The following is a 20,912-nucleotide window of genomic DNA, read 5'->3' as shown; positions in this document are numbered from 1 at the left end:
ACCCTCTCTGCTCTCAGGGTTTATAGCTGTGTCTCTCAAACAAATTGGCAACTGACCGTTGGCAGGAAAAAAAGCTGGTAGATTTACCAAGTGGCATCTGTGTGCATGACCCAAGAAGGCTGAGGGAATTATGCAAGCAACCAACGGACTCCTGGAGCCCCTTTCAACGGAGAGGGGCCGATGCAGTCAGCTTGGTTTAAGAGGAAAATAAATGAGCCTTAGAGGACTGGGCCAGGGAGGTCAAATTGCCTGGCTGTGGAGCTGCCTCCAGGCTTCATTTCCAGAGAAGTCCCTAATCTTCCTGGAGGCAATGGGGAGGCCTGAAGATCCTATTGTCCTTTGGCAGGTAATGAAAAGTCACAGAAGACTTCTTGCATTTCCTGTTTTTCATTGGTGGGGAGCTGCCACCTCCACCCAGGTACAGCCAACCTTGTGGCAGAAAGTTTGAGTGAGGAGAGAGAAGGAATGGTTCCTAATTAAGATTTAAACCCAGCCAGGCATGGTGGCACACATCTTTAATTCCAGCACTTGGGAGACAGGTGGATCTCTGTGAGTTCGAGGCTAGTCTGGTCTACAGAGTGAGTTCCAGGACAGCCGAAGATACACAGAGAAACCCTGTCTCAAAAAACAAAAACGAAAAAGATTTAAGCTCAGGCTTGTTTGTACCTTTCAGTGTATTGGTGCTTCCTGACTCTCGGATACCAGACAACCTACGCTAGATTTCAGGTTCGGACTTTTTTTGTATCTCCCTGACTTTTACAGTCTTTTGCTTTCCTCACTCTGTATGAAAGGTGTGCTTTTGGTGGAGGAGAAAGTGGAAGTAATAAATTGACATTATAAATAATTTTTTAAAAATATTTATTTATTTTTATTATGCATACAATATTCTGTCTGTGTGTATGTCTGCAGGCCAGAAGAGGGCACCAGACCTCATTACAGATGGTTGTGAGCCACCATGTGGTTGCCGGGAATTGAACTCAGGACCTTTGGAAGAGCAGGCAATGCTCCTAACCGCTGAGCCACCTCTCCAGCCCCCTATAAATAATTTTTTTGATTTGCCTTTTATAATTTTATATTTGCCTTATATAATTTTATATTTGCCATTAGACTCTGTCCCTCATCAAAAAGAACATAATGCTGGCTGGTGGTAGTGGTGCACACCTTTAATACCAGGAGAGGCAGGTGGATCCCCTTAAATTCGAGGCCAGCCTGGTCTGCAAAGTGAGTTCCAGAACTATTACACAGAGAAACCCTGTCTCAAGAAGGAAAGCAAAATAACCCAAAAACTTGATTCTGTCATTCAGGCAGGGTGACCCTAGGTGACAACAGCACCAGCTCACAGTAACTGGGACAATAGCTTTGATATGTAAACCTCTTGTTTGTCCAGAATTGACCAACCTCGAAGTTTCTGTCTCTGTGAAACTTGGGGGTAGGACCTAAAAGATTTACAGGTAACACTCAATGTGGAATGTTCTAGCTCAAAATCTGTATAAGCTGCAGAGAATTTCTGTACAGGGCTGGCTTCTCTTAGGGCATTAACCAGAATAGGATGTGAGTTACTATTAAAGTAACTTTTTATGTCCCAAGTGTTTGGAGTAAATTCTCACTGGGGAGGGCACGGCTTGACTTGCCACTTCACTTTGAAGAGTTACTACTCAGGCAGAAGGGACCGTAAACAGATGAAATAAACAATCTCTAGCAATGAGATACCTCCTGCCTAGTAGAGGCAGTCTTGAAAAACAAACAAACAAACATACAAAAAAAGACAAGGTCTCATGTGGCCCAAGAGAACATCAAACTCCCTGTGTGGCCCAGAATAACCTTGAGTTTCTGATCCTCCTTCCTCTATGAGTGTGTGAAAACACCCCCAGTTTATGTTTAGGATTAACAGCCCCTCCCCTAGGTGGGTAGTTAACACTGCTATTGTACCCTCATGTTCAGCTCATAGTATGGTCGTCTCCCCATGAGTTGCTGAACAGAGGACTTGGCGTATACTGGGTAACCGCTCTACTGCTAGGCTACATCATCGGCCCCACAATAAATTTTTAAAAAAATCAGTGAAAGCCACCACATCTGCTGTTGCTTCTCTTGCTAGCTTTGTAGGTAGCACCGATCAAGGGCCTTGGTCTACTGCACAACTTATGGTCCAGAAGTTGATGCTCAGAGTCCTTGGGTGCCCAGACTGGAAAGAATATAGGTGTAGAAGCAGCTTGCCTGTAGGTGGCAACCTCGGCCCACCCTTCTTCTTCACTCTCTTCACTCTCATAGAAAGGATGCTCTTTAACTTTCTCTCTCTCTCTCTCTCTCTCTCTCTCTCTCTCTCCCTTGCCTCACGTAGTTCAGGCTAGCCTTGGACTCAGTATTGTAGCCAGATTTGACCTTTCGTGCCTCCACCTCCCAAGTGCTGGGATTATGACTGTTTTATGTGGTGCTAGGGATGGAACCCAGGGCTTTGTGCATGACGGGCAAGCAGTCTGCCAACTGTGCCACATCCCTACCCCAGCTTTACTTCCATCACAGGAGGCAAGAGCACTTGGCTCTCGGAAGAGATACCCAGGTGTGTATCTGGAGGACATTACCAGCACAGGGCGGTCTCTAAGCTCACAGAACATGTAGATGAGTGAAGATGTATGGATGGTCCCAGAGGGTCTCATTCATCATTGCCAAATACTCACTCCCACTCCCTCTCCATCCAAAATTACCCTCCTCATTGTCCCTCCATATCCACCTCTATCCTCATGTCCTTAGGGCTTCTTTATATAGATGCACAAGTCTTAAACACAGGAGCTTGGCAGGATCGGGGTTCACATGTGAGCATTGAAATTCCATCTGTGGGCTGGTGTGATGGTTCAGTAGCAAAGGCGATTGCTGCCAAGTCTAGTGACCCGAGTGTGTTCACTGTCTTGGTTCAATCTCCAGGTGTCCTCTTCTGGCCTGTAGGCATACATGCAGACAGAACACTATACACATAATAAATACATCTTTATAAAATATAACCAGAAATGTTTTAAAAATGAAACCTTAGCTGTTCCCATCCACAGAACAAACATTCAAATGAGTTATTAGTCTTCTCCAAGCCTCAGCTTCCTCCATAACAGGAAGAAGTGAGCCAAGCATGGTAGCATAGTGGCAGGAAGATCTCTGCAAGTTTGTGGAGGGGTGGCAGAGCACCTGCCTAGAATCCCCCAGTGAGGGGCTGGGGTGTGGCTCAGTGGCAGAGCCCCTTCCTAGAATCCCCCAGTGAGGGGCTGGGGTGTGGCTCAGTGGTAGAGCCCCTGCCTAGAATCCCCCAGTGAGGGGCTAGGGTGTGGCTCAGTGGCAGAGCCCCTTCCTAGAATCCCCCAGTGAGGGGCTGGGGTGTGGCTCAGTGGTAGAGCACCTGCCTAGAATCCCCCAGTGAGGGGCTGGGGTGTGGTTCAGTGGCAGAGCCCCTGCCTAGAATCCCCCAGTGAGGGGCTGGGGTGTGGCTCAGTGGTAGAGCCCCTGCCTAGAATCCCCCAGTGAGGGGCTGGGGTGTGGCTCAGTGGTAGAGCACCTGCCTAGAATCCCCCAGTGAGGGGCTGGGGGTGTGGTTTGGTGCAAAAAACTCTTGGTTTGAATCACTCTTGGTGCACTAAAACAAACAAACAAACAAAAAACCCACCACACACACACACAGGGGCTGGGCATGGTGGCACATGTACATGCCTTTAAATCCAACGCTCGGGAGGCAGAGTCCAGAGATTGGTTTACAGAGTGAGTTCCAAGACAGCTAAGGCTGTTAACACAGAGAAACTCAATCTCCAAAAACCAAAACAGAGAGAGAAAGAGAAAGAGAGAACTAGAATTCATCCATGGAGAAAAGACTTAAGATAGCCATGGCGGCACATACCCACAATACCAGCCCTTCAGAGATTGAAACCAGATGACTGCCTTGAGTTTAACTCCATCAGGGGACTACACCCTGTGAATTCATGGCCGGCCTAGGCTATAGAGTCCATTGATCTATAATGCCGTTCATCAGTATTTAATGAGCAGATGGCTGCTCGTTAGCACCGATCATTGTGTGTCACATAGTTAAGTGTTTAATATGTTTTAGGGGCCATTGCTGTTCATATTGAAACGATCATAATTCCCTCTGCTTTCAGAGTGACTTTCCTGCTGTGGCTATCACAGCTTTCACGCCACACTCCTACAAGAGAGTATTATGGGCAGAGCAGAGTTCCCCAGTGAGTGGTTGACTGGCTTCACAGCACATGATTAACAAATGCCTCAGGGCTATGACTATGGCCAGACAGTCTGGGTTTTGGTGGTCACATGAGATCATAGTGAGGTAGGACCTAGCTCTCTGTAGGTGGAAAGGGTAAAGAGTAGCCAGGGCGGAAAGTAGATGTTTCAGCGAGAACAGAGGCTACCATCAGAGGCAAAGTCTAGTTAGAGGCAAAGTCTAGCAGAATGTGGTGGTTGGTGCATGCAATTAATCCCAGCGCTAGGGAGGATGAACAGAGGTGAGTTCGAAGCCAGCCAGAGCTATTGAGTGAGAGTCTGTCTCAAACAAAAAATCAAGATTCTGGTAACCAAGTCACCTGTGGCAGTGTTGGTGCATGCCTTTAATCTCCCCCAACACTTAGGAGGCAGAGGCAGATGAATCTCTGCAAGTTTGAGGCCAGCCTGGGCTACAAAGTGAGTTCCAGGACAGTTAGAACTGTTACACAAAGAAACCTCTGTCTCAAAAAAATCAATCAATCAATCAATCAATCATTCAATCAAAAGATTAACAAAGTCTGGAGACACTGACGAAAATAAAGAAGAAAGCTTGCATTTATTTGTGTGATAACCAGGTTAAACAGATAAAAAGGGCCTGTAGGGCTCTGGGCCAGTGATAACAGGCCAGTTGGTTCCCGAGGCACCTGAGGAACACACATCAGGCATTACTATGTTTTCGTCTTTGCTGCTGGTATAGCTAAGTATAACAGACTGAGTTGGAAGTAAGGATGCTTACAGTAACACACTAAGTAAGAGTAAGGATGGCAGCTAAGGAAGCCCCCACCTGTTTCAGAAAAGAGAGCCTAGGACATCCCACAGGCTAGGAGACCAATAACCAAGAACACAGCAGTTAGAGAAGAAAGTAAGCTTATTTAATTATTCCCTTGTCTGGGACACCTATAAGGTCAAATGTAGGAAAGCCCGCCAGCCTTTAACTAAAGGTAATCTGTGCTGATTAGGCTTTGGTCAACTTGACAACAAGCTGAGTTATCTGGGAAGAGAGATTCTCAATTGAGAAAATATCTCTATTAGATTGCCTGTAGGCAAGTCTGTGGTGGAATTTTCCTGTTTTTTTTTTTACCTTCCTTCCTTTCTTCCTTCCTTCCTCTCTTTCTCTCTTTTTCTTTATTTTCTGAGACAAGGTATCTCTATTTAGCCTTGGCTGTCCCATAGACAAGGGTGACCTCCAACACAAAGAGATCTCCCTGCCTCTGCCTCCAAAGGGCTAGGATTAAAGACTGGACTACCAAATCCAGCCATTTTTTTAATTGATATGCGGAGGGTTTATCCCACTTGAAGTGGGCAGGGGGTACTGGGTTGTATAGGAAAGCAGGTTGAGCAAGTCAAGGAGAATAAGCCTATAAGCAAATCCATTTTAACATTCCTCCATGGTCTCTGCTTCAGTTCCTGCCACTGAAGGGAACTGGCAAAAGCACCATGACCTGAGTACTGCCATTTTGACTTCAGACTCTATTTTACTTGCAGGGTAAAATAAAGTTCAGGTTCTCAGGCCCTAGGGAGCTGAGAACTTTCCAAGGGCTGATCAGCCCCTAATGTAATGGTCTGTCCTGTCCCTTTAAGAGACAAGCCTCACCCACTCCCCCCTTCTGCTGAGGTAAGCAGATATTCTTTCTGCTTCCAGACTGTTCCAGCCTGCACTCTCTGCACCCCTTTCTTCAGAAGAGGTGGCTGAGGCCTCTTCTCCTTCCCCCCTCTCTGTTTCTCTCTCTTTCTCTCCCCCTTTCCTTTTACTGAATAAACTATATCCAAACTCACTCTGCATAGTGTGCCTATCCATCTCTGCCTCCTACCTGCCTGGGACCCACGGAGGCCTTGGGTAGTGGGAACCGGCTGCCCCTCATTGCCCGCTGCCACCCCTCCGGGAACTGGAGTTTAGCGTTTTATCTAAACCATTACACATAAATCATAGAAATAGTTCTTATGCCACCGGGTGGTGGTGGTGCATGCCTTTAATACCAGCTTTTGGGAGGCAGAGGTAGGCAGATCTCTGTGAGTTCAAGGCTAGCCTGGTTTACAGAGTGAGTTCCAGTACAGCCTCGAAAGCTACGGAGAAATCCTGTTCCAAAAAAAAAAAAAAGAAAAGAAAAAGAAATAGCTATTTAGAAATATTATGGCTAGCCGGGTGGTGGTGGCTGCACATGCCTTTAATCCCAGCACTTGGGAGGCAGAGGCAGGCAGATCTTTGTGAGTTCGAGACCAGCCTGGTCTACAAGAGCTAGTTCCAGGACAGGCTCCAAAGCTACAGAGAAACCCTGTCTTGAAAAACAAAAACAAAAAAAAAAAGAAAAGAAAAAGAAATAGTTCTTTAGAAATATTATGGCTGTTCCTAACAATAGAAGGAACAAATGAATGTGATTGGTTGGACTGAAAGGCTTGCATTGTATATTGATTGTTAATGATAGAGCACTCAAGCCCTTAATCTCTAAATCCTGATTGGTGAAAATTTTAACTGCAACTTGGCAACAATGTTTGTGAATTACATGCTCATAAAGCTTGCTTCTGTCCCAGCTTCAGGACTGTCAGGAGAAGCAAGGCTCCTGAGTCCTTGTCCTGCAGCCCTGATCAATTAAAGTCTCTGGAAGTGTTTGTTGTCTCTCTCCTTCTGTGGGGCGTATATCTGGCTAGGTGTAGCAGCACCAGGTTTCTGCTTTGAGTCCCCTTCCTGACATTCCTCAGTGATGGACCTGGGACCCGTAAACCACATAAACCCTTTCTTTCTCAGGTTCCTTCTGGTGGTGGACTTGGTCACAGCAACAGAAAGCAAACTAGGACACTGTGGGACAACCTGTGGAAGTTGGCTCTCTCCTTCCATGTGGGTAGCGGGAACAGAACTCACGTCATCAGGGTTGGCAGAAAGCATCTTTACCTACTGAGCCGTCTTGCCAGCCCTGTGAGCCAATCCTAGTCCTGAGCTCCCGCCTTAGCCTGGCATGATAGCTTGGTGGGTTTAAAGACTGTGTCTAACCCGGACGGTGGTGGCGCACGCCTTTAATCCCAGCACTCGGGAGGCAGAGGCAGGCGGATCTCTGGGAGTTTGAGGCCAGCCTGGTTTAAAAAGAGTTCCAGTACAGTCGGGGCTGTAACAGAGAGAAACCATGTAAAAAAAAAAATTGAGTCTAGGCCAAACTACCCTCTGGAATTGGTCATTTTCTCCCCTCCTTGTGTTTTTGTAAGAGGAAGTGGTGACCACCCTCATTAGTTAGAGCTTTAGGGGCAGATGGAATGAGCCAGTTCTCCGCTCAGCTGTTTGGCTAAGGGTAGAGTACTGTTGCGTACTGCTAAATCAGGGCTGCATATATGGCTCAGTGGTTAAGAGCACTTGGTGCTCTTCCAGACCCGGGTTCATCCACAGCACCCATACAGCAGCTCACATCTGCCTGTACCTTCAGGTCCTGGGGATCAAACACCTCCACTCAGACATCTATGCAAGCACAACACCAATACACATGAAATAAAAACAGATAAAATAAAAAAAGAGTGCACAGTCATGGAGACCAGAGTTCAGATCCCAGCACCCCATAAGAGCCAAGCATCCATGCCGAATGCCTGCAGTTCCAGTTCTGAGGGATCTGAAGCCTGCTTCTCTCTCACACACATGCATCTATAGCCACATACAAATAAAATATACTGAAAAAAAAATCCTATGAGTTGTTTCTCTTGGAGCGATGTGAACAAAAATCTACTCATCCCAAATTAGACACTGGTGACAGGTCAAAAAATTGTTTTATCAACCATGCCGTGGTGGCACACACCTTTCAGCCCAGCACTCGGGAGGCAGAGACAAGTGGATCTCTGTGAGTTCGAGGCCAGCCTGGTCTACAGAGTGGGTTCTAAAACAGCCCAGAGCTGTTACACAGAGAAACCCTGTCTCGAAAAACAAGCATACAAAAAAAGAATAAAAGAAAAGGTTTCATCTACTGCCCTAGCTTGGTGCCCTAGGAAGTTTATTGGGGTTAGCTGCAGGAGCCACATCGCGGGAAAGCCCACCGCAGCCTGAGTGGCAGCTCAAAGAAACTGTGTTCCATGAAACTCTCTGTACAACTCCTATCGCATGCACAAGCTGGAGTTTCCTCTCCCTAGAAACTGTTGCTGCATCCATAAAATCTTGGGAAGGAGGGTCTAGTACCTTCTGACTTCTGGAAGCTCTCTAAACTTCCCATGGTCTGTTTATTTCCTGAGTCTTCTGAAAGGTGCCCTCCTCCTTCCGGGGAGGGAGGGTTCAATTAGAAAGAAACAGCTATACAACAGTATCATAGACAGGATTTCATTGTTGCTATTACAATTATTTTTACTGTTGTTATTGTTATTGTGATCTTGGTTTTTTTTTCAGACAGACTTTCTTTGTGTAACAGTCCTGGCTGTCCTGGAACTCATCCTGTAGATCAGGCTGGGCTTGAGCACATAGAAAGTCACCTTCATCTGTCTCCTGAGTGCTGGGACTAAGGGTGTGTGCCTCCATACTCAGAGACAGGATTTTATTTTATTTTTATTGATATTTATTGAACTCTACATTTTTCTAGCTCCCCTCTTTGCTTCTCCCCTCCTCACTTCAATCCTTCCCCAAGGCCCCCATGCTCCCAGTTTACTCAGGAGATCTTGTCTTTTTCTACTTTCTTCTTCCCATGTAGATTAGATCTATGTAAGTCTTAGTGTCCGTATTGTTGTTTAAGTTCTCTGGGATTGTGGTTTGTAGGCTGGCTTTCTTTGCTTTATGTTTAAAAACCACCTATGAGTAAGTACATGTGATAATTGTCTTTCTATGTCTGGGTTACCTCACTCAAAATAATGTTTTCTAGCTCCATCCATTTTCCTGCAAAATTCAAGCTGTCGTTATTTTTTTCTGCGGTGTAGTACTCCATTGTGTAAATGTACCACATTTTTCTTATCCATTTTTTGATCGAGGGGCATTTAGGTTGTTTCCAAGTTCTGGCTATGACAAACAACACTGCTATGAACATAGTTGAGCACATGTCCTTGTGGCACAATTGAGCATACCCAAAAGTGGTATTACTGGGTCTTGAGGAAGGTTGTTTTCTAATTTTCTGAGAAATTGCTACACTGACATCCAAAGGGGTTGTACCAGCTTGCATTCCCATCAGCAATGCAGAAGTATTCCCTTTTCCCCAAAACCTCTCCAGCATAAGTTGTCATCAGTGTTTTTGATCTTGGCCATTCTTACAGGTGTAAGATGGAATCTCAGAGTTGTTTTGATTTGCATTTCTCTGATGACTAAGGATGTTGAACATTTTCTTAAGTGTCTTTCAGCCATTTTAGATTCCTCTTTTGAGAGTTCTCTGTTTAGGTCTGTACTCCATTTTTTTTTATTGGATTATGTGATCTTTTGGTGTCCAATTTCTTGAGTTCTTTGTATGTTCTGGAGATCAGACCTCTGTCTGATGCAGGGTTGGTGAAGATCTTTTCCCGTTCTGTAGGCTGTCGTTTTGTCTTGTCGACCATGTCCTTTGCTTTACAGAAGCTTTTCAGTTTCAGGAGGTCCCATTTATTAATTGTTTCTCTTAGTGTCTGTGCTGCTGGGGTTATATTTAGGAAGTGGTTCCCTGTGCCAGAGACAGGATTTTATTATAAGACCCTTCTTTTCTTTTCTTTTTTTAATATTTATTTATTTATTATGTATACAATATTCCTTCTGTGTGTATGCCTGCACGCCAGAAGAGGGCACCAGACCCCATTACAGATGGTTGTGAGCCACCATGTGGTTGCTGGGAATTGAACTCAGGACCTTTGGAAGAACAGGCAATGCTCTTAACCTCTGAGCCATCTCTCCAGCCCCCAAGGCCCTTCTTTTCATGAGATTGTGGGGGAGGGTCTTATGTAGCAAGGCTGTCCTCAAATTGGCTATGTAATGGTGGATGAACTTGGATTCCTGATCCTGGTGCAGGCATCTCAGGCATCTGGCAATATGCCTGGCAAGTACTTCTTCTTATATTTGTTTTTTTCTTTAAATAGGCGAAGATGTTGGGATCTCAGGAGATATGTGGTCTTTATAAAAATGATTTATTTTTATTTTATGTACATTGGGTTTTGCTTGCATGTCTGTGTGAGGTGTCAGATCTCCGGAAACTGCAGTTACAGTGGTTTTGAGCTGCCATGTGGGTACTGGGCATTGAACCCAGAACCTCTGGAAGAGCAATCAGTGCTCATAAGGGCTGAACTATCTCTCCAGTGTAATGAGTCTTTCTCTGTCCTGCTAGCCAGCTCCCTAATTATGACATGGAAACTTATTATGAGTTATGAAACCTTAACCTTAGCTTGGGTTTATTCTTTTGTTTGTTTGTTTGTTTGTTTTTTGAGACAGGGTTTCCCTGTTGTAGCATTGGAGCCTTCCTGGAACTCACTCTGTAGCCCAAGCTGGCATCGAACTCACAGAGATCCATCTGCCTCTGCCTCCCAAGTGCTTGGGTTAAAGGCATGCACCACCATCACCTGTCAAGGTTTGTTCTGATAACTTAACCCATTTCTGTTAATCTATGTTGTGTATGTACCTCCCATCCTGCTTCTTCCATGTCTTCTGGCATCTCTCCTGCCTAGATGCATCTCCTTTTCCATTCTCTCCCTGGAAATCCCTCCTATACCTCCTGTCTAGGTATTGGCCATTCAACATTTGGCTACACCAGTCACAGGAAATACACCTTCACACAGTGTACAAGTATCTCATAACTCTCCAGCCCTATGATATGCTGTTTTAATTGGCAACTGTGCGATCTTTTCCTGACACTGCCTACCTTGAGATGAGGAATATTAGCCCAGTGCTGGAAGGAGTTTCATGGCAGGCTGGCCACCTGCATAATCCACAGATACCTTGAGAAGAGACACAAATCATAGCTACAAGTAGGGGCTATGACTCAGATGATAGAGGATTTACCTAGCATTCACAGAAACCTGGTTCCATACCCAGCACAACGTAACCAAGGCTTAGTGGTGCAAGCCTATATACCAGTCCCCAGGGAGGTAAAGGCAGGAGGATCATAAGTTCCAGGTCAATCTTGGCTACACAGTGAGTTTAAGGTCAACCAGGGATACATAAGACCTTGTCTTAAAAGATCAAAATGAACATCTTATAATCTCAGGGAGACAAAGATATGTGCCAAAAGCCAGGAAATGAACTCTATGTGTGTGTGTGTAGAGAGTGTATGTACTCAAGAAAAGTGCTGAGTGTATCATTTGATAGCAACAGCAGCTGAAAGGAAGCCCAGTTTGGCGGAAGGAAGTGGCCATCAGATGGGAACACTAAGGGTCACAGGATCTTGTGATCTCCATTGTGGCTTGAGAAAGCTGTGGGGTGTCCATCTGCAGAAGTCTTGTTGATTGTATCTGCTTGCATGGGTGACAGGTGTCCTGGTATGCTGGGACAATGAAGTATTCGAAGTTTAGGGAGAGAACATTTAAGACCAACAGCTCAGACCTGAAAATCATTTTACACTGTTATGAAATCAAAATGAGATTTTTTTTTTTTTGAGACAGGGTTTCTCTGTAGCTTTGGAGCCTGTCCTGGAACTAGCTCTTGTAGACCAGGCTGGCCTCAAATTCACAAAGATCTGCCTGCATCTTCCTCCTGAGTGCCAGAATTAAAGGTAAGTGCCACCACCGCCCAACATACCCAGTGCTTTTAACTGCTGAATCATCTCTTCAGACTCTGGGGTTATTATACTAAAATAAACGAACGAACGAACAGCAACAAACAAAACCCGATGATGGCTGCAGACGTGACTCGGATGTAGAGTGCTTCCCCGGCAGTCACAAATCGAGTACAAAGCTGGTTCTAACCAGCTCTCTATAAAACTGTAGGGATGGCACGCGGTTGGCTGTTCTGTCAGCAGGAAGCAGGTGGAGGCAGGAGGAACAGAACTGTTCAAGTAGCTGGGCAGACAGTTCAGCCAAAAATGTGTTTGAGATGCAAGCATGAGAATCTGACTTCAATCCTATGGGGAGAAGTTGTGTTTATGGTGGTAACGTGCTTGCAATTCCAGGGAAGCCAGGCTCATCCCGGAAGCATGCTGTCCAGACAGCCTACATGTCTGAGGTGAATGGTTCCTGAGAAGGAATAATGTTGGAAATTGTCCTCCAGCCTCAACTCACATGTACACACACACACACACACACACACACACTCACAATGTTTAATGTCATTCTCAACTGCATAGAGTTTGAGATCAGGATGGACTATAAGAGACCCTGTTTCCAAAAACATATGATAATCTTCATGCTTAAAAAAAATTTCTAAACCAGGCAGTGGTGGTGCACGCCTTTAATCCCAGCACTAGGGAGGCAGAGGCAAGTGGATCTCTGTGAGTTCAAGGTCAACCTGGTCTACAAGAGCTAGTTCCAGGACAGGCTCCAAAGCTACAGAGAAACCCTGTTTCAAAAAAAAAAAGTTCTACTCAAACTTTTGAGCTTCTTCTGTTGCAGGGCTTTTGCCAGTGAAGACTGCTCGGACTTGGGCTTCAGCCAATAGAAAGTCTTTATTAGTGACTACGCTGGGTGTTCAGGATCCCAGTGTATCTTTGAGCATCTCAGGGTGAGTTTGAAGCACTAAAACCGTGTTCTGAGCCAGGCAGTGGTGGCATACACCTTTAATCCCAGCACTAGGGAGGCAGAGGCAGGTGGATCTCTGTGAGTTCGAGGCCAGCCTGGTCTACAAGAGTTTTTTCCAAAACAGGTTCCAAAGCTACAGAGAAACCCTGTCTCAAAACAAAACAAAACCAACCAACCAACCAAAGAAAAAACCTGAATGGCATTTCTGTCATGGACTCAGCTGTGCTAAGGTCTGGGGCCCTGTTATACTTTCACACAGCAGATGTTGTAGTCCTGGAAAATAAAGGGAACTAAGTGCCAAGCAGCTATAGGCCGGTACAGCGGCATTAAAGGCTTTAAAGGCACTAAGGAGGAGACTGAGACCCATCCTAGCCCTCTGACCGAGGAGCTCTCAGTTAGCCCACCCGGTGGAAACCATTAGACATCAATGTTTGGGGGAACGAGGTCTTCTTTACTGTGTCAATAAGACCCTTCCTGATGGAGCCATCCTACCACCCTCTTCGCCTCTCCAGCCTTCCTACTGAGCACCCCCTTTGTTTTGCCTTTATTTGAGACTTTTTGTTTGTTTGTTTGCTTGTTTTTGTTTTTGAGACAGGGTCTTTCTATATATGCCTGGTTGCCCTTGAATTCACTATGTAGATCAGCCTGGTCTTGAACTCACATCTATCCACCTGCCTCTGCCTCCCAAGCCTGGTATTAAAGGCTGGTGTTGCCACCCAGGCATTCTCCTCTTTGCTTTTAGTTCTGGAGGGAGACCAGTTCACATATGCTTGATGCATCCCTGGAGTTCCCAACTCAACCCTTATCCCTCCAGTCCCAGGTCAGACACTCCTCCTGTGGGCTCCCACATCCTTGCTCCCTTCTTACAGTCAGGAGGGCAGGGCCTGGTGGCACATAGGTCAATCCAGCTCTACTTGGGAGGCTGAGGCAGGAGGATAGAGAGTTCAAGTTCTGCCTTAGCTACAGTGTGAGCTCAGGAATCCCTGAGTCAAAAGATATGAAGCCTAGCATCCTGGTACACAACTTCAACCCTAGCACTCAGGAGGCAAAGGCAGAGGCAGGCAGATCTCTGTGAATTCGAGGCTAGCCTGCTCTACATAGAGAGTTTGTTTGTCTCAAACAAAACAAAACAAAAAACCCCAAAAGCCATATATAAATGAATAATTCTCTCCTTACCTCCTCTTTCCTCTCTTGCCTCTTCTCCTCCCCTGCCTCTTGCTCCTCTCTTAGCCCTCTTGTTTTTCTCTTGCCTCTCTTCTTCTGTCTGTCTGCCTGTCTCTCATGTCTCTACTCCAACGTGGCCTTTCCCTCTCCCCTTTACCTAATAAACTTCTTGCACTAAAACAAACAAACAAATAAAAAATAACAAAGGGCTGGGTGCTACAGCTTAGCAGTAGAGGGCTAGTTTCGCATGGAGGAGCCTGTGGGTTCAATCCCCAGTAGAAAGTGAGAATGGCCTGTTTATCTGCAAAGAGTTACAGAAAATAGCTCCTCATCAGTAATCTTCAAAGAGACCTATTATAGTCAGGCCACCTGTTCGCTGGCCAACTTATCCGCTCCAGACACAAGAAGGTACTAGAACATTTGTGTCCCTAGCACCCATCACAGAGACTGCCCGTGGACCTGGGTGACAGAGCGAGTGAGCGGGTTAGCATTTGGTGAGTGGACGAGCAAATGCGCAAAAGAGTGGCAGCGTCGGTGAGTCAGTGAATGGGAAAGAGAAACAGTGATGGCCGCAGGCTGAGAGCTGCGAGATGGGTGCGCGCCCGTGGGCCGCGGCACTGAGCAGCTTGGACCCTAGCTGCGTACAGCAGCCCAGGCCGAGGCCACGTGGTTTGGGCGTGGCCCGTGGACAGGGGCGTGGCTTTAACGCTAGGGGCTCGAGGAGGGGCGTGGCGAGGTTGGGATGGGCGTGGCTGCGCCGGACAAGAGCTGGCGTGGGCGGGGCTGGCCGGCGGGCGCGGGAGGAAGTCACGTGGGCGCGCGGGCTCACATGACTGGCCGTGCGATGGACCCGCTGCCCTCGGCGGCAGTCGCTGCGGCAGCTGAGGCGGAGGCTGACGAGGAGGCGGATCCGCCGGCGACAGGTAAGGCACGCGGCGGGGTGGAAAGCCCGGCACCACTCCGTCGGAGACCACCTGTCTGCGCGACACCTCGCCTGACCTGTCTGGGGGGTGGGGACATCCTGGGGCTAGCATCTTCCCGCTGCTTCCAGGGACGCTGCTCTCCAGCTCTCGGTTAGCGCGCGGTCGTGTGTAGTTGCACCTGGATCTTCTCTGATCCCACCTTGCGAACGCTCGTCCAGAGAGTGGTTTATGTTACGTGACCATGCCCAGGGAAAGGGATGTATCTTTGGTATAGACTGTTTTCCTGGGGTCCCCGGCTTTGTGGACTGTGGGGACGCATCCATGTGGCCAGTGGCGCAAGGTTGGAAGTAGGCCTGATGTGTTTCAGCCAGGTCTGGCCAGGTGTCACACTGAGCATGGCCATCTAGAGCATTGGTGGAAAGACTGGTTCTTCTTTAGGGACGAAAGGTTTGGGGTAGTAGCTTTTAACTCCAGGGGAGGAAGAACATTAATGAACTCCTTTGGTGGATGGAGAGTGTCTAGGTGGAACTCAACTAGGAGTTGGTCTACGGTCTTGTTGGGTAAAACATTGAATTCTTTTTTTTTTTTTTTTTTAATCCAAGACAGGGTTTTAATTTTGACTGTTCTGGAACTCGCTTTGTAGATCAGGCTGACCTCGAACTCATAGAGATCCTCCTCTCTGCCTTTGGAGTGCTGGGATTAAAGGCATGGGCTAAAAACATTGTATTCTTGAGGTTGTCTATTGAAAGGCACTATGTATGTATACCAGGGCGCCTTAAGAATGTGATACTGTTTGATCTAGGGCCTACTTCTGCCTTTAAAAATGTTACTTATTTTTATTATTTTTAACTGTGCCTGTGGGTGGGGACACTGGTACCCTTGGAGGACAGAAGTATTGGATCCCTGAGCACCTAAAGTTATACATTCTTGTGAGCTACCCAGCATGACCGTTGGGACCCAAAGGCCAGTCCTCTGCAGGAGCAGTGTGTGCTGTTAACCTCTGAGCCCCTGCCTGACTCTTGAAGCAGTTGCTAGTGTCTTGTAACAACTTTGATGGATCAGAGATCTCTTGGCAAATTTGGGATCTTCTGTATTGATTCCTGAAGAACTCAGCTAATGGCTGACATTAGGAATGATTTTGTCTGGATTTTTTTTTTTTTTTTTTTTTAGTTTTCAAGACAGGGTTTCTCTGTATAATAGCCCTAGTTGTCTTGGAACTCACTCTGTAGTCCAGGCTGGCCTTGAACTTACAGAGATCTGGCCAGCCTCTGCCTCCTGAGAGTGCTGGGTTAAAGGCATATGCCACCACTGCCTGGTTTTGCATGGATTTTTGATAGATAGTTTAACTCCCTTGGGCAGTGGTGTGACTTGTACATTAGCCATTTAGCCATAACCATGTAGCCCTTCACGCTATACAGGCCATCCTGGCAGCTGTGTAAATTGAAAAATGGGTTTTTAATTCTGGTGGAACCTAACCCGTCATTGCTTCCTATGTGAAACTTGACCCCAATCTGGTTAAATGGTGAAGAAAATCTGCCTTATCTTCTGGGAGAAACTTACTTGAAGTGTCTTGGAGACTTCGGCTAGGTGGGCTGAAATCAGAACACCGTCGAGAAAAACTCTTTGGAAAATTTATTATTGTGTGTATGCCCTGTATGTGGACACTGTGGCATGGCACAGGTATGCCCGCCAGAGGACACCTTTGGAGTCAGTTCTCTCCACTTTTACTTGGGTTCTGGGAACTGGACTTAGGTTGTTGAGCTTGTGTGGTCAATGCCCTTAGCCACTGAGCCCTCTGACCTGGTCCTGAGGATGGGTTTGACTTTAGAGGCAGTAGGCTGAGTTGATTTTGACTTCACTCCTCCTGCCTCATCCTCTTCGTCATTTGCCTACGAGCATACACCTTCATAGTTGGCTGGCTTTTGATACCTCAAAGGAATAAGTAGTGTGGCTTTTGGGCACATAGCAGATTTCCTCTTCTGTCTTCTGTCTCCACTTGAGAGCTGCTGGTGGTGCTCATGCAGGGACTGTGATAGTTTCATGTTTGTGTGGTTTGGAATTGCTGGGGGCAAAACGTGTCCATTGTAGTTTCCAGCACATCGCCCATTATTGTTTATTTGAAGGGTAAACTGTGCACATCCTGTAGGAGATTGCCCTTCCTGAGAACTGAGTTTACAAGTCGGGTAGTGGTGGCACATGCTTTTAATCCCGGCACTGGGAAGGCAGAGGCAGGTGGATTTCTGTGAGTTTGAGGCCAGCCTGGTCTATAAAGTGTGTTCCAGGACAGCTAGGACTATTAAACAAACTGTCTCACAAAACAAAACAACTGAATTTACTATGTTGACTGGGCTGGTCTTGAACTCACAGAGGTCTTCCAGCCTTTGCCTCCTGATTGCTGGGATTAAAGACATCCATCCATAAAGGCCACCACATCCATCCTTATTTATTTATTTTTTAGACAGGGTCAGCTGTGTAGGTAGCTCAGCCTGGCCTCAAACCCATGGTCTTCCTGTCCTCCTGCCTTGTCTCTTGAATGCTGAGATTGTAGGTATAAGCCATTACACACCAGAAGTCATTGGTCCAAAGCAACTTTCTCTGGCTTTCACAGCCTCCAGGCTGTGAGGGAGTGTTCATCTGCCCACCTTCCCAGTTTATAAAACCCTTGGCTGATGGTTTCCTTTTCCCAGACCTGAGCCAGGTCTCTCATGTTGCCTTGTCTGGCTCTCTTTTTGTTCATTTCCACTTTTAAGAACCCCTGTGAATTGGGGGGGGGGGCTCACACAGAAAATCAGGATTTATCATCTCCTTATGTTCGCATCAGCTGATGAACAACCTCGAATTTCCCTTTTTGCTGAAATCCTAATTCCCTTTTTGCTGAGTGAAAGTAACAAAGCCACAGGTTCTGGGTTTAGGACGTAGACATCTTTGGAGTCTTATATCCTGCCCATCACCAGAAGATATCCTAGGAGTGGAATTGCCAGATCCTAGGGCTTGTACAGTTTGTTTTTGATTGATGGAGGGCTGCAGCAGTGACTCAGACAGCAAAGGGAATTACTGTCAAGCCTAGATGGCCTGTGTTTGATTCCCATATGGGGTGGATGGGGAAATTAAGGCTGTTTTATTTATTTGGGCAGTGGTGGTCCACACCTTTAATCCCAGAACCTGGGAGACAGAGGCAGTGGAGTCTGAGGCCAGCCTGAGTCTATTTAGCAAGCTCCAGGCCAGCCAAAGCTATATAACAAGACCCTGTCTCACTCTTCCCAACAAATAAGAACATTAATACATTTAAAAAGTAGGAGCTGGGTGGTGGTGGCAGCGTGCACCTTTAATTAATCCCAGCACTCCGGAGGCAGAAGCAAGCAGATGTTTGTGAATTTGAGGCCAGCCTGGTCTACAAAGTGAGTTCCAGGACAGCCAAGGTTACACAGAGAAACCCTGTCTTGCAAAACCACCAACTAACAAAAAAGTGGGGGCCGGAGAGGACCCGGGTTCTGTTATCAGCCCCCACATGGCTCCTCACAATTGTCTGTAGCTCTAGTTCCAAGAGCTCCAACACTCTTCTGATATTTTTGGGAATAACATGCATGTGGTACATAGACATATGGGTAAAATACCCGTACTTTAAAAGCTAGAGAAATGGCTCAGCAGCTAAGAGCACTTGCTACTCTTCCAGAGGATCCCTGGTTTGGTTCCCAGCACCCATATGGCTACTTAACAGCCTGTAACTCCAGTTTTAGGAGACCCAGTACCCTCTTTTGCCTCCACACGCACACACATGTTGCACATATGTATGCACATGCAGGTAAAACATGCAAACACATAAAATTAAAAACAGAAAGAAAGGAAAACCTAGTGGGGCTGGGGATGTAGCTCAATGGATGAACACTTGCTTAGTATGCACAAGGACTTAATTCCATCCTCAGCAATGTGGAATAATAATAATAATTAGAATCACTGAAGCTATTTGGTCTGTGTTGATGCAGCCTGAGATCTCATTTCAGACTGCTGGACAGTGTGGTATGCCTGCTTCATCATATGATCTCAGAGTGTGAGTGTGTGTGGAGAGAGAGAGCATATATGTACAAACTGTGCACATTGCTGCAGTGTGTCTAGACACTGCTTCATGCATTCCTTGTGACTTTAGTCCAGGAGATCCAGGGGAGTCTGGTCTCCATTGTGTTAGCAGACTCCTTTGGATGGCATTCCATACATTCCAGCCAGCAGCTATCCTCCTGTTCTCTGTGGTCAGGTCCCTGGCATTGCTGTTTGCTGCCCTGCCTGGGCTCACACTCCCTGGCCCTTACTTCCTTGCTTCTGGGTATTTGCACTTGTCGCAGTTCACTGAGCTGTCACCTCGGATGTGTGTAGTTGAGGGTGGTTAAATCACCCCTGAAATGGCTGCTCACATTAAGAGCATCCATCTTCCTGTTTTACACACTAATCTGAGGACTTGAGGTGGGTAGAAGCTTATTTTTCGTCACGTCTCAGCACCCAGAATGACACCTGATATACAGGAGGGGCCTAGATGTTTGAAGCAGACTGTGTATTATCATATGTCTCTTAAAAGACAGCACTATATTTTAGTTTGATAATTTATGTTTTAAAAATATTTTTAAGTTTATTTAATTTTATGTGGATATTTTTCTGCATTAATATATGTATACTACATGCTTTTCTGGTGCCTGAGGAGGTCAGAAGAGGGCATTGGATCCCCTGGAAGTGGAGTTACAGGTGGGTGTGAACTACCCTGTGGGTGCTGGGAACTGAACCTGGGTCCTCTGGATCAGCAACTGTTCTTTAACTATTGAGCCATCTCTCCAGCCCTGGTCTTTTTTTTTTTTTTTTGTAAATTATTATCAATTGTTTTAATTAGCATACAGAATAATGGGGTTCCTAGTAACATTTCTATAAGTATTTATCATTGTACTTTGCTCAGTTTTACCCCTTCTGCTATCCTCTCTCGCCTATCCTCCCAATTTGTCTTTGTTCTCTCTTGGCTAGGGATGGAGCTCAGTTGGTAGAGTGCTTGCATGAAGCCTTGGGTCCAGTTCCCACTACCGATAAACTGGGTGTAATAGTGCACACTTGTAATCCCAGTACTGGAGAGGTGGAGGCTGGAGGATCTTAAGTTCAAGGCTAATCTTCATCTAGTTAGAAGCGAAGTCTAGACTATATGAGACCATGCTTTAGCGCGCGCGCGCGCGCGCGCGCACACACACACACACACACACACACACACACACGCTGCAAGGTAAAATGTGTCAGTCAAAGAAAGAGGAACTAACTGGGTCTCTATTATGTAGAACAAACTTTGTCAGAATTTGTGGTTAGCAAGAAAGTGATGTATTCCGAGCAGGGGAATTCTGTTTTCGTGTTATTTTTTTTTTTTTTTTTTTTTTGCTTCCTGAGAAAAATGAAGCACAAACAAGACATGTTTTGCTGTGCTGTGTGCCAGGGCAATGGGCAGAGCCCACAGGGAAGGTGATGTGGGCACTGCTGGGAGCTGTAAGTGGGATTAGACCTGAGAAGCTGTGTGGCCTTCTGACACCGGACTTTCCAGTTCTCTTTACAGAATCACGTTGAACTAGAACTGGAATTAAGGCAGGTGTGGTTCTGGAAGTGTGTTTGGAGGCAAATGATGGTCTTAGCTCTTGGAGAATCACACCCAGACTTGTTAGTGGTTTTATTTTGATTTTAGACTGATCTCATGTGGCCCTGACTGATCTCAGCCTTGTTTTGTAGCCAAGGTTGGTTTTGAACTGTGGATCCTCTTACATCTACCTCCCAAGTGCTGGGGTTATAGGCATGCACCATCATATATGGTGTTGTAGTGCTGGGCATGGAACCCAAGGCCTCATACATGCTAGATGAGCGGCTCTCCACCAGCTGAGCCCCTGCCCTGTCCTGAAGACTGAACACACCATGTCATGCATGCTGGGCAAGGGCACTAATTCTGAGTGACCTGCGAACCGTCTTTGTATTTTGTTCTTTGAATGTGTCTGTGTG

The 20,912-nt window shown here is 46.3% G+C and overlaps 1 protein-coding gene across 2 annotated transcripts in view; it reads left to right on the top strand.

The window, feature by feature from the left end:
- The first annotated feature begins 14,812 nt into the window (after positions 1–14,812).
- LOC121464951 (sorting nexin-8) overlaps positions 14,813–20,912 on the top strand; it is a 58,515-nt gene continuing 52,415 nt past the window's right edge. The window contains exon 1 of one of the 2 annotated variants that reach the window (XM_041678082.1): positions 14,813–14,906. In XM_041678082.1, coding sequence (XP_041534016.1) covers positions 14,813–14,906 — 94 coding nt within the window. The remainder of the gene's footprint in view (positions 14,907–20,912) is intronic. The other variant, XM_041678083.1, reaches the window with a different exon arrangement.

This window comes from Microtus oregoni, unplaced genomic scaffold (genome assembly GCF_018167655.1).
Source record: "Microtus oregoni isolate MIOR12 unplaced genomic scaffold, Mior012 000029F_ref0000214, whole genome shotgun sequence".
In the NCBI taxonomy this organism is placed as follows: domain Eukaryota; kingdom Metazoa; phylum Chordata; class Mammalia; order Rodentia; family Cricetidae; genus Microtus; species Microtus oregoni.
This window is presented reverse-complemented; position numbering and strand designations above follow the sequence as displayed.